The 14,587-nt window shown below is 35.7% G+C and overlaps 1 protein-coding gene across 2 annotated transcripts in view; it reads right to left on the bottom strand.

The window, feature by feature from the left end:
* Nucleotides 1–14,587, bottom strand: part of LOC148942534 (uncharacterized) — a 112,971-nt gene that overhangs the window by 34,987 nt on the left and 63,397 nt on the right. For both annotated transcript variants that reach the window (XM_089102134.1, XM_089102135.1), the window contains exon 6: nucleotides 3,051–3,259. In XM_089102134.1, coding sequence (XP_088958260.1) covers nucleotides 3,051–3,259 — 209 coding nt within the window. The remainder of the gene's footprint in view (nucleotides 1–3,050; nucleotides 3,260–14,587) is intronic.

Here is a 14,587-nt window from a genome sequence, read left to right on the forward strand (position 1 = left end):
TTACTACCTAACCCAAAGAATATGGGTAACTAATAAGAGTGAGAACTGGCGCAAGGGTTGACAAAAAACATCAACGCCATATAGCATGTGGCGAGACTTAACATTCTTTTAAGCTTTGTAATCATTTTTCTGTCAAGAACTGAGATCAAACCCTCATTGCTACCCAAATTTTACCAATTAAACTAAATAAAGTAACTAATCTAATTTTTACACTGAAAAGCTGCCAAGGGCCCGAAAACGCTATATTGCGTTGTTAGTGTTTTTCGACACTAGCGTAAGTTCCTACTCTTAAATTTATCCATACTCTTTGTCTCAAACACTTTTGAATTAAAATCAAGTAGTTGCAGGCATCAAGCCAAGGCTAATTGTAGAAAAAGCGAAGACAGGTAGTCCAAGTGAGTGAGAGGCAAATCTGGGAAAAGCCCTTTTTAGGATTGTATAAAAAGGGTGTTATTTCATTTGTTGATAGATAAGTCTATCTATCATCCGTCCATACGTCATTCCTAGGGCAGAACTAAGGTAGATAGTCATAAAACTAAGGATGAAAGATTGGATTGATTATAATCCAATTTTTCGAAGTTATATTATCTTACATATTTTTTTCATTTCACTTGAACAGTACTTGAACATATTATTGGACACTTGAACAGAACACTTGAACAGAACAGAACACTTGAACATATTATTGGCATTAGGATCCTGCCTAAATTTAATTTTATCCACAAGTAGGATTATACTGTAGCTCGGGCATTAAACGTAATATCTGTGGTTAAGACATTAGGTACACTAGTAAGATATGCAAAAATTTTCTCGAATGGCGGAGGGATTTTTAGGGATATTAAATTGGTCAATTCAGTTGCTAATAAGTGAATTATATGGATAATATGGGAAAAATTGTGATAATTTAGGTGGAAAAAGAAACCCGAAATTGATATTTAATCCCTCTTGATTTCTAAGAACGTTTAAAGTCTACGATGTTGTTATGAAAGTAAAGAGTAAGATTAAAACCCAAAAAATGAGCAGAACCTATTCCGTATAGGAGGGGGACTGCCCTACCCCATCCCCACCTCCATTTCACGGTCGTAGAAAGGGGTTAGGGTTTGAACCCCCCGGAAATGTTGTCCGACTCGTAAAAACGTAACAAAAATGCATGTAAACAAATTTTTTGTCGCGTTTTTTGAAGTTATTTTGTGTAAACTCTCCTAACTCCGAAGAAAAACACGAAATGAATTCCGACTGAAAAAGCAGAATTTAAGCGCTGTTAGAACCTATAGAAAAGAACAGCCCAGAAAAGTTCGATGGAATGATATTTATATTGTCCATTGTTTCTATTTATTTTTTAAATCCTTTTACCAGCCGGATGAACAAATATTTGACTGAACCAAAAAGGATGTGAAGCGAATAATTACCCGCAAGACGGATTTTTCCACTGGGCGACGTGGAATCCAAATGGCAAAGCGGAATTCGAGCCCTGTTAGAACCTATACCCAAGTAAAGCCCAGGAAAGTCTGATGGGCCGAGATTTACACAGCCCACTGTTTCTATTTATTTTTTTTAAGTCATTTTGCCAGCCGGATGAACGAATATTCGACTGAACCAACAAAAAACTGAACCAAATTATTACCGACAAGATGACCAATTTCCACTGGGTGATGTGAAATCTAATTGGCAAAGTGGAATTCGAGCCCTATTAGAACTTCAATTCAAGTGAAGCTAAAAAAAATTTTGTGTGATGATGTTTATATTGTCCATTGTTTCTATTATTACGGAGTTACTATGTCTCTTATGGTTGCGCAGATCTTTGATTCAACTTAACAGTGTATCTACTTTTTCCACCGACTTTTCAAATCCATAGCAATGCATTTGAACCAAATGTATCTAGACCAAGGTTGCCAACTTTTTGGGCCATGAGCGGGTCACTAGAGGATCCAAAATTGTGTCATTTTTAGCTAAAATGTGTCCATCTTGAAATCTCAAAAACTAGAGGTGATTTTTTTTCACTACTTAATTATTGACCAAAAGACGCTTTGTAAACCTCTTTCAAAGGGGTCAGTTAACATCAAATATAATGGAAAAAAAATCATATAAAACATTTATACAAAAGCATTAAGTGTGAAAGCACGAAACCCATAGAAACAAGTAAATCTCTTACTTGGAAGAAAATTCTTTTCTTATGACATCTCTCGCAAAACTTGGATGTTCAAAAAAAAAACTCTGTAAAACACATATCCTCATTTAACTATTTTCATTTTGTTTTGATTGTGATATTTCAGAATGAGAGAGAGATAATAGGGAAATCAATAGACCAGGGATTTTTTTTTTTTTTTTCTTCTTTTTTTTTTTTTTTTGCAAAATTAAACTTAGTAAGCAGAAATTTAAATTAAATTTTTTTTTTTCAAAATTATCGAAGAATCTGTCCTCAGAGTAAGATACTACTTATACAAAGATTTTTAATATTTGGGTTGAATTTTTTTGTCTCAGAATTTTTTTTTTCTTTTGTTGAAACCCAATATAAAATAAAAAAATCTAAACGAATGCAAAAATTGCAAAATTTAGGCAGTTTAAAAAAATCGAATATAGATAATATTTTATTTGTGTAAAACACTGGCTTATTAATGTTATTTCTAATCTACATCATGAAGGGTCGGCCTATACCTTTATTGATACTGGCCGGCCTATAGACCTTATATTACTGGGAACAGGCAGTTCGAATAGGCTACTCGCACTTCCTACAAGCCCTCCAATTTTCTCTTTCTTTATTTTGCTTTTGTTTAGCGTTATTGTGTTTTTTATCTGTTAACTGAGAATATTATAATCTTTCACAATTATATGAAAAAAAAACGTTAGTTATTATAATAACTGTGCTGATACTAAAGGCATAAAAAAAAGAAAAAAAAGTTTTTTTTTATATGAATAACGTATTGGTATTCGAAGCATCACATAAATAATAATAAGAAAACCGACTAAAACCCAAAACGAGACTTTTTTTGGATTCTAGGTGTTGTTTTTCAGAAGAAGAAGAAGAAGGGAAAAAATTAAGAAAAACATACCCCTGCTCTGAGAAGTCCCCAGACATAGTCCAAAGCACAAATTGTTCCAGTTCTTCCACAACCAGCTGAACAATGGACTAGAAGTGGGAGGGTTTCTGATGCTTGACAGTCTCGAACCCAACGAACCATTTCCAATAATGGTCGAATCTGAGTTGGTACTCCATGGTCAGGCCATGCCCAGTAATGAAATTGAGCAACTGTCCTTATAACTGAAATAAAAATGACACTAAACTTGGAATATAAATAAGTAAACGAGTTTGGAAAGCTGAAAAATTAAAGCCATCTAGCGTTTCCCAGTATACCCTACATTGTAAACTATTAAAGTGCTTCAAACACCACAAAATCTCACTTTCAGCTATGAGTCTAGCTGACTATGCTTGCACACAGAGCACAGACCTCAATATTTATCTACTTATATTTCTACTCCGTGAGTCAAAAGATTTACTGAAAGCCATCTGAGCAGATTCAATGAATAAGAAGCAGCCTATTCAGTAACTCTGTCCAGCTCACAGAGTGAAGCATATGGAAAAGGGCTGAAGAGTCTTGACTGAAAAGCCCCGCCTGCTAAAATAGGAGAGGAAGAAAAAGAAGGATTGTTTCAGGGCCGTATCCCGGGGGGGGGGGAATCCGGTTTAACCCCCCCCCCTTCCGAAATGTTTGTCTGACTCGTAAAAATGTAACAAAAACGGATATAAACAAATTTTGTATGCATTTTTTGTTTTCTGTGTGTAACCCCCCCCCCCCGAATTTTTTTTTGAGCAAAACACCTTCCGAAAAAAAATCCTGGGTACGGCCATGGATTGCTTAATCCTTTAAAAACAAATTCAGATTATTTTCATGATTTGACATTTTGGCTAATTCTATACAGTTTTGTAGGCTCTGCTACTTTCTTCAAAATGTCGACTTAGTTATTTATCTTATTTATCAAGCTATATCTTTAGTTATAAGTAATTTCTTTATTTATTTTAGGCTTTCAAAAACGGTGCATAACACTAATGCGAACAAATACCAGACTAATACCCTGACAAGGATAGGATGGGTATAATAGGTTGCAGCTGTTCTGATGTTGAGAGATGGTTTGGGGTCTTGGTCATAAGTTCCTTCTTTCGTTAGTATCCCTGAAAGTAATCCTGCTTGTGTGCCCTCATAGCATCGTCAGGATGGACCTTTCACGAATTTGCCTAGCCACGGCGCGACCTTGAGGAGTGACACCCCTCGAGGAAATTATAGCCTAGTAAGCGACACACCATTACACTGGATTCTGATTAATGGATTATTCTCTTGGCTATTGTTTGTTTTGGTAGGCTTTTTTGGGCTGAAAACCTCTTCCTAGGGAAGTTATATATTACAGGCGGCCTCACCATTGCGGCATAATATTTGTTGGCATGAATATATATTTATTTGGAGGTAATAGGCTTGAGAGGGCTTCCGTAGGACTTCGACTCTTGTAGACCTTGCCAAGGGTGGAAAACTATGTTGTGACCAAGATGGGTCCAGGATTGCATAAAGCTTCCATTCAACCGGAGATCCCTGGGACTTCTTGCAGTCATGTTCTAAGCCGGCTTAAGCGCTTGACGCAGACTTGAGAATTATTAGTCCTTTACCTGCACGGGTGGGACTCATTGCTTTTCTGGGGCCATAACAATTTCAAGGATTTAAATAATATGAAAACTGTAACTTGCAACGTCATAATGTCAAAAACAACTATCGTATTGACATTTTAACTGACGAACTTAGACGTTTACACTGGACTTATTAGGAGTTTCAGAGACTAATATCCGAGTGGTAGGAAACATGAAATTAGGTGAAATTAGAACTTCTTCATTAAGGCAGGAAGAATGGGGTGCATAGGCAGGAGTTGGACTCAAGATGAATAAGGAAGTGGTACGCTTTGCTCAGGTTGGGAAGGTAGGTATTAATATAAAATTCTAATTGCTCATTTTACGATTTTACGACTAAAAAGTCTAAGGTATCAGTCATAGTACTATAAGCCCCAGTAAAACCGATGTAAAGAAATTGTAGTGACTCGAATGAATTTTACTTACAGCTACGGGAACTAATAGAAAGGATTTCAGGTAGAAATGATGTATTTTTATTAGATTTTAATACCCAGGTTGGCAGAAATAGGGATAAATTGTATCCTAGCCTAGGTAAAATTGGTGCAGAAAAGGGAAATAGCAGCGGTTATAGTGTTGACCCAACAATACAGTGTTGGGTCATAAAATGGCCCATCAAAGTTAGCATGGTACTCACATAATGGTAAGACAGCCAACCGTATCGATTAAGTTATTGTAAACCTGGCAGGATTGATATAAAATACAAGGGTATATAGAAGTGCCGTTGTTGATGTTAAAAATACTTATCAAGGAATGATTCCTTTCCTATCCAACCAAGCCCAGGAATGATGAGAGCTTACTGCACCAGCAAGTTCTTATCGCTCCTCAACTTGACAGGCTCCTCAATCGTTCAAATAGCACGGGGAGGAACATAAGCCAAACAAATAGCACGGGAAGGAACATAAGCCAAGCAAATAGCACAGGAAGGAACATAAGCCAAGCAAAGTATAATGTAGCACTCTACTTCTAAGACAGTGGAACGGCATCAATATTACTAACACTAACCACTCATCACAGCAAAACACCCCATGCGGCGGACAAATCTCCCGTATATCCCCCCCCCCCCCGATTCAGAGCAAAAATTATTATTGTTGTTTAATTTTACCTAGCTAATAAAAAAATTAAGTAGCCGAGGAAAATAAATAAAGAAACACAAGAAAAAAAGAAAAATATATAAAAAGAAAATACTATAATTAATAATAAAACGCTTTCAATGTCACTGGAACGGTATCATTATTACCAATACTAGCCACTTATCCCAAAAAAAACACTCCATACGCTACATATCTGCGTACACACACATATATATATATATATATATATATATATATATATATATATATATATATATATATATATATATATAAAGTTCGTCACATCTGCCTCGCATAATAATCAGTTAAGTTACTGTTTTAGTTAAGTTACAATCATTCCTTAATAAGACGTAGAAAGTGAGGAATGAACAAGAACGAACAATAAAACAGGCTTATATTTTATTCTAGGTTTGCATAAACAACCAACATGTATATTAAAAGGCGGAGAGTGGGCAACATTGAACTGCATTTGACAACACTGAACTGTATATCTAGCGGCAACATTGAAGAGTGGGCAATATGGAGCTAGTAACTCTCCACCCCGTGAGAGACCTTTCTTATGAATGAATACCACTGAAACCACAACTTTGATGTCTTAATATTTCTTTTAAATTAATTTTATGAACAAAGAATTATGAAAGAATAATTTTTAATTTATTTTTTAATCTTGATTAAATATGCAACGCATTACCCACGGTAAATTCTATTATTCACATTAAAAAAAAAAGAAAAAAAAGAAAAAAAAAGTTTTTTTTTTTACTGAAAGTAAGGAGCGGCATTAGAACTTAAAACGAACAAAAATTATTCCGTATATGAAAGGGGCTGTCCCCTCCTCAAAGCATCGCTATTTATGCTAAATTTTTTTATTGTTTTAAAAAATAAAGTTGTGAGACAGAGTAAAACTTTAGCGTAAAGAGCGAGGCGTTGAGGAGGGGACAGCCTCTTTCATATAAGGAATAATTCCTGTTCGTTTTAAGTTTTAAAGTCGCTCCTTACTTTCAGTTAAAAAAACATATTTTTTTAAATTTAGTTTCTGAACGTTTTTGAATTAATGCAGCTTTGATTTTGTCTCACCGTAAATGAATAATTAAAACGAAATTTGAATATTAATTTTACAAAAAAAAACTTTAGCGTAAAGAGCGTGGTAATAAGTATAGGGCGACCCCAATCATATACGTAATAATATCTGTTCGTTTGAAGTTTTGATGTTGCTACTTACTTTCAGTTGATTTTTTTTTATTTATTTAATTTCTGATCGTTTTTTTACATAATGCTGGGAAATCCAGCACCCCCTACATAGCAATGTCCCTTCCCCCATGGAAAGATCCTCGCACGTAAACCCCGACCCCCCCCCCCCCACTAACAGAAAAACACCACCTGAAAACTTCTGTAAACTTCCCAATAACCAATACTATATGTGAACATTGGGCAAAGTTAATAACTTGCAGTCCTTCTCCTGGGGACTGTGGGGGATTAAGTCATCCTCGAAGACGTAGTTATTGCATTTTTCGACCATGCTGAACAAAATGATTATATAAAAATTTTAATCGGTTGACTTTGGGAAAAAATGAGCGTGGGAGGGGACCTAGTTGCCCTCCATTTTTTTGGTCACTTACAAAATGGCACTAGAGCTTTTAATTTCTGTTTGAACGAGCCCTCTCGCGATATTCTAGGACCACTGGGTTGATACGATCAACCCTGGGAAGAAAAAAAAACAAAAAAAAACAAATAAACACGCATCCGTGATCTTTCTTCTGGAAAAAAAACACAAAATTCCACATTTTTGCAGATAGGAGCTTGAAACTTCTATAGAAGGGTTCTCTAATACGCTGAATCTGACGGTGTAGTTTTTCTTAAAGTTCTATGACTTTTAGGGGTTGTTTCTTCCTTTTTTCGAAAATAAGGCAAATTTTCTCAGGCGCGTAACTTTTGATGGGTAGGACTAAAGTTGATGAGACTTATATATTTGAAATATTCATAAAAATCTGATTCATTTGATGTATTTATTGGTATCAAAATTCCATTTTTTAGAGTTTCGGTTACTATTGAGCGGGGTCGCTCCTTACTTGCAGTTCGTTACTACGAACTGTTTGATAAATGGTTAAACAAGCTTTTGGATTTCATATTAGAAGCTCCAAAATAAATTTAGTTAAAAAGGAATATTGAAACAAAAACCGAAAAGTTTCTTCAAAATCTGAGTAAGCCGATTTTCAATCATGTGAATTATAAATCTGGATAAAATTTGGTCGGTTATGGGGCTGAAGCCATCCTGACCCCCATTTTATGGAAAACCTTGAACATAGATATCTTGTCAACAATATATATTTATATCTATCTATCTATATCTATCGATCTATATACCTTTATATAAGTAATTTTACCTTATTGAATACAGATACACAATAAGAATAATAATAATTTATTGTTACCCTCTATATACAACAAAAATGCACTAAGGAGTAGTATATAAACAAGAAAAACAGAGAGGACACAGACAAAGCACTCATTCAGCATGGGTCAAACACTATTAGATTTCACAACTAGTGACGCTTTTGGTAGAAGGCAAATCAGTGGAAAATCGACATAGGGGCTGACAGAATGCTCATAAACTAGGCAGTCGTTTCCATATCTTTCGCTTTGGTTTGAAAGGCTTTTAATCGATACTCTGGCAAAATAGGCAAACCTCTTTTTAGTCGTTTGGTTTAATTCGACCACAATACAATTTGGCTTACACAGTTCTCCATTTTCTTTGCGTCTTCTCAACCTTACTGGCTCGGCGCTCTCGCACCAGTTAATTACAACTCGGTAGGTATCATCCTAAACGTGGGTTGGTTTATAGGGCTTTCAAAAACCTTTAACACTTCTCAAGGATCAGAAAAGTCATTTGTTGTACAAGATAGTAATCTATCGTATTTCTATCGTTAATATCAACCTCCTTCACTTCCGTATCGTTACAGCGATACCAGCCACATTTAGGGGTCCTTCGATATGCAAAATAATGACCATCGTCGAATGAATCCAAGTGTACTGCAATAGCAACAGCTTTATAATTGACTGATGATAACAAGAGGTCATGGTAACAGCTATTTTTGGCACTATTATCCTCTGCAACATCCAAATTGATTGTATCAAAATCAATATCTACAATACTGGCATCATTTTTGGAACCAGATAAATTTCTATTCAGAGTCACAGCAAGAAAGGGACTGGTTTTGGTAAATATTCTGCGAGAAGTCAGCCCATGTCCATTTGGGCAATTTCTACCAGCTGGACTGGGATGAAGGACTCTATTGAAAGGAATGTAACGCTCAAAGGATTCTGGAACTCCTAAGTAAACAAATTTCCCACAAATCTGATGATCTTCAATTTCACTCCATTGGCAGATGTCACATATCAAATACTTTTGGCTTTCAGAATAAAACATTTCAGTAAGGGGACTTCGATATAACAATGGGTTGGTACCGTTCGGCATGTTTTCATTATCAACAGAATCGAACAAAGTGTCCCAAAATTCAGTCATGCACTGAGTGACTGAATCTGCAAAACCAAACCCAGACGGAAGTAATTCTCTAAGCTGTTTCGTTGATTCCGTTTTTTCAAGAGATGAAAATGCAAGTCGTTCTATTTCTATGGAAATGGGGCCTCGCAATAGGGGAAGGACGTTGAAAAGGTTCTCATGCATGCTAAAGAGACACTGAACAGCTGAATTTGAATAGCATGAAACCGCATCACAGTTATCAAATCCTTTTGTCCCTGGAAACAACTTATGATCACGGATATCCTGCTTTTCAAGTCCTTTCATTTCAGCACTAGTTTCTGATAAAGCTTTTGAAGCTTTACGTTCTTCCTTTTTTGAATCGGCTAAGCTATCTGTACTAAAACAAGGCTCTTCTTTAGCCGTCCACCATTTAATCGTCCACCATAATACTCCTGCACACATTGCAGGAACAGCATATTTAACAAATGAGCGCATTGTTCTATTAACTAATCAATACTAAACCGATTCAATCAGCGTAGCTAGTTTTATTCACTGGATGACGTCATGATAAATTACGAATGTGTGCATTCTTCTCGAATGACGTCATAATTAATGATGATTTTGGGTATTCTGCTGGAATGACGTCATGAACACATTCTGGGGAGGATAATAAACGTTGCAAAAAAAAATTCAAGGGTTGTTATTCTTTTTTTTTTTCACAAAAAAAAAAAACACACACAATTAAAGTATCATTTCAGCGTATTTTTACATTACACAAAACAAACACACTATTATATACGAATCAAATAAGCTGAATTGACAACACTGCCACATTTTAAATTTCATTCCTTTCTTTTTATTTCCATTTTATCCATTCTGGATTTTTGGCTGCTATTAAAATAAAATAAAAATATTTAATCTAATTTCCATTTACATATTTGGCAACGCTCTTCACACCCGTACACACAGTCCACCCACTCAGAAACTCAAAATTCTCTTTCTCACTTCTTTTTTTCCCATACTCATATTTACATTTACAATTCAAAACCACAAAACTATTTTGTCCATTCCTCACTTGAATTTAATAATACAATTTTTTTTTAGTCTTTTTTGATCCTACCGTTAGACTATTTCTCTCTCGCCAGCACCCAAATTTATATTTGTCTTAAGAATAATGACAATTACACTTGTTTTAATAAGAATAATTTTGAGGTTTTCACAAAAATGGAAAATTCGACAAAATGGGACATCCCAAATAATTTCTTCTAAGTTTAATGAAAAAAAAAAAAAAATAGGGAAGAAATAAACAACATAATACAAGATGCTGGGCCGTCATGTTCCATGGTTAAAAAGTGTACGTCAAATATGCTCTCTGCCATCCCTTTACCCAAATGCCTCCAGGGTCAACATCACCCCTACAGTCCGGGAAAATTGCCTCAAATGATACAAATTATTCATTGTAAACGTAAAATTTTTAGTAGAAAATGCGGGCATGTTTGATCATGGCTATCCGGTCACTGAGGAACTCTTAGGAATCGTTCCTTAGGCTAAGATTTTTTAGGGTTCCCCAAAGGTATATCGCTGAAACAACTCGCGTACCTGAGTACTAAAAAAAGGTTACGTGTAGGCGAGTTTTCAAACTACTTCATTTTAGGGATACGTTTGGGAACGAGTTCAGAGTTTTAGGTAAAGGGCAAGAAGACTTAAACTGCTTATTTAGGGGAGGGCTTTAAATTTTGTTTTTTTCTGATCAGCCTGTGATCAGGCTGATTACGGGCTGATCACATTTAAGGTCATTAAAATAGCAGATTTGTAGAATTTCAGAACCTGCTTGAGGTATCAAGTTTTTTTTACAAAGTGTGTGGGAGGGAAGGGGGAATAGGATTTCATTTTATGTTGAAGGAAGGGAGGAGGATACACTATTTTTGACATTTGTTCCATACAGAAGGTTTTGCGCAGCAATCCTCTGTGGGACTGAGCGGCAAGGTAAATTGAAAGACAAAATGCGTACCCACGTCAACAAAATAGCAAATAAGGAATGTGCAGCGTCGGTTATGACCTTTCTTGCGCCCGGGGCAAAATCTTAATTAGTACCCCCCCCCCCCCTGTCTTCCACCAAATTCCAAGTCTTAATTGTAAATAAAAAAATCATTTATTGATAAAATTATTTTCAATTTATCAATTAATTATCATTTTTTTTATTTTAAGAATTTTACTATTTCAATTATTTCATAATGTAATTACTATTGATTATTTTCATCTATTTTTTTTTTAATTATCATTGTTTTTCATTACCTAATTCATAATTTATTAATTATTTTCACTTACTAACTGCACCCTCTATTTTATTTCAATAAAAATAAAATTTAAGAAATTACAATATGATTATTACCATGTAATTATTTATTTAAAATTTTGCACCCGGGGCAAGAACTCCTCTGCCCACCCCCGCACCTAAAACCACTTCTGGAACCATGTGTCAGGAATATATGATGTAAGAAAGTTGGTCTACGGCAAGAAAGTCATCTTTTGAGCTAAGAAAGATATAATTTTGTCTTCAATCCTGATGAACCTCCTTGAAGAGCTGATATATTTATACAACATCTTTTTACACACAAATTTACTCAAAAGATACATACTTTCCAAAATTTTCAGGGACTGACAACCTCATTATTCCGAGGAAAAAAATTCGGATAATGACTTTGCACAACAACAACCTACCGCATGCCCTGGGAAAGGTAGAAATGTAACACCTTGTTTGAAACAGAATGACGTCAGGCCTTTGGCATTACGGCTTGACTTCGGACCAGAAAGACTGCCTGGAAAGGATCCAGTACCGAGCTCTTCTGGTAGTGTCAAAATCTCCCAAAGTCAGTTGGGTACCCAACTGACTGACCGTATCTCAAACAGTAAACTATACGAAAAATACGGGTCAATCCCTTTTCTAGAGTTATAATGAGAGAAAGGTGCCCAACATTGTCTTTGTTGGGGAACCGTCTAGGGCCAACCGAAAAGTAAGTCGTCCCTGAATGGGGTGGGAGGATGTCGTAGGGAACGATTTAATTAAAAATAGCCGAAAGAGGTTGGAGGAAATACAAGGCTGTATCCAGGGGGGGGGGGATCGATTGCTCCCTTTAAAGACAATTTTCACTTAATACTCTTTCGACACGTCGTGACGAATTATGTTTTAAATTTGGTGTCGGTATTTTGGAAAATCTGCGGCTTCGTGAAATCACCCCCCCCCCCTGAGCATCTGCCTTCGCACCAAAGGCTCCCACGACATGTAGCCCAACCGGTTCCAAACATTCAGCCGGTACCAGAACGGCATATGCGGTATGCAAATAGTTCTGTTCCCTCCTTCGTCAAGTTTTTTAATTCTGTACCCACTCGTCAATAATTGTATATATTTATTTTCTTTAGTTCATTATTCTTTCTATTCCTTTTATTCGTTTGACTCTGTGTAGTTTGAATTTGTGATATTTAAAATCAATGTATAATTGTGCATGACAATGGCTATGGCTGTGATTTTCATATGTTTTATATGTTTAAGTGCCTTATTGTGACAAGAACTGTCGCTGATCGGCATGACCGTGTAAGGCGTTTGAAAATAAAATCGCTACTATTATTATTACGTAAACATTTTAAATTCATAAAAGATCTAAAGCCGAACTAGCCAGCCATGACAAAACAAAGAGAGAAAAATGTCAAAATAAAGAACAATGCAATGGGTCTACAGCCAGTAGAATAAAAAGAAAAAACGAACTAAACGACGGATATTTCGGTTGCATAAAAGCAGACGTCTTTAGTGCTAAATATAGAAGAAACTAATTAAAAGAGTAAAGGTAAAATCTAAAACAATCTATAAAATCAAAAATATAAAAATAAGATCTAAAAATAAAAACAGCAACTGGATAACAAATAAGAAAATAAATTTAAAATTAATTATTTTGCTGTGAAATAGTCTTTCTGCTGGCAGCCAAAGTTGTCATCTTCTTTTCTTGTATTTAATTTAGTCCCCTGATGATTCTGCAAGACCTTACTACAATTGTTAACTATGAGTTCATTTTAAGAATAATTAAATAAAAAACATGTTTTTTTTAACTGAAATTAAGGAGCGACATTAAAACTTAAAACGAACAGAAATTATTCCGTGTATGAAAGCGGCAGTCCCCTCCTCAACGCCTCGCTCTTTACGCTAAAGTTTGACTCTTTGTCACAACTTTACTTATTGAAACAATAAAAACTGCATAAAAACAATAAAACAATAACACCATAACTTGAGTCAATGTTTAAATTTCTCGTGTCCTGTGTCTATAGAAAGATTAGCAAAAATATATTTTTTTTTTGTTTTTTTTTTTAATGGCTTCTCCACCCCATTGTGTTAAGTCTCATCGTTATAGATAGCTATAACCTCCTCAAACTGTACGACAAAATAGCCAGGGTGGTGGAAAATATGTTCTGCCCGAAGCTTAAACGAAAGTTTCTGGAGGTTTGCTGAATTTTAAAGCCATATTGATTGAATTACGTTGCTCAATCAAGTGTTCCACAAACTGTTGGCGGTTTCGACCAATGTAAAACTTTTCACAAGAACAAGGAATACTGTAAACACTGCTCCCTAAATTGCCACAAGTCTGATCTTTCCCAGAATTCTGAAAGCTGCTCAATGACATAAGGTAAAGTGATAAAACTATTCGACATTTTGGGATCACAAGACCCTGGTACGTCGTTTATTTTGTTATTGTGCTTACTTTGCATATTTTTATTATTTCATTTACAAATTTAATTGAATAATCAATACAAAATAGCTCAGTGGCTAACATGGGGGTGCTACCATTTCGGCGAACCTGCACAAGCACGAAACGTCATAGCATCGAATCGTCAGAACCTCGAACCTTCATACCATCTAAGAACTTTATAAATTTATATAATAGTAATAAGTATATAATAGCTTAGAAACAAATCCCGGCTATGTATTAGCACATCAGGGGGACTGAGGTAAAGCATAACACATATTAAACACGTGACCTAGCCTAAACTAGGTACCTTTTCCCCCCTAAACCCCAAAAAGGTAAAGTTTTAAAATTTTTGACGTTATGACGGTTCGAGGTTCTGACGGATTTTTTTGTCGATGTTATAATGGATTTTGTACTGCTCTTGACGTTCGTGCTCCTCACGGTTCGACGTCATGACGCCTTCCCGCTAACACGCTAGACCTTTGTGTCCTTCAGGGAGGGTTCGAGTCCTGGTGTCGCCGATTTTTTGGTTTGGGACAGGGATTCGTTGTGTGACTGGAAGCTTAAACCGAGTGAACTCAGTTGTAAATAAGTACCGGGAGAAATCTGGTGAAGA

The sequence above is a fragment of the Artemia sp. Qi Xiang Cuo genome, chromosome 16 (genome assembly GCF_049724085.1).
Source record: "Artemia sp. Qi Xiang Cuo chromosome 16, ASM4972408v1, whole genome shotgun sequence".
Lineage (NCBI taxonomy): Eukaryota > Metazoa > Arthropoda > Branchiopoda > Anostraca > Artemiidae > Artemia > Artemia sp. Qi Xiang Cuo.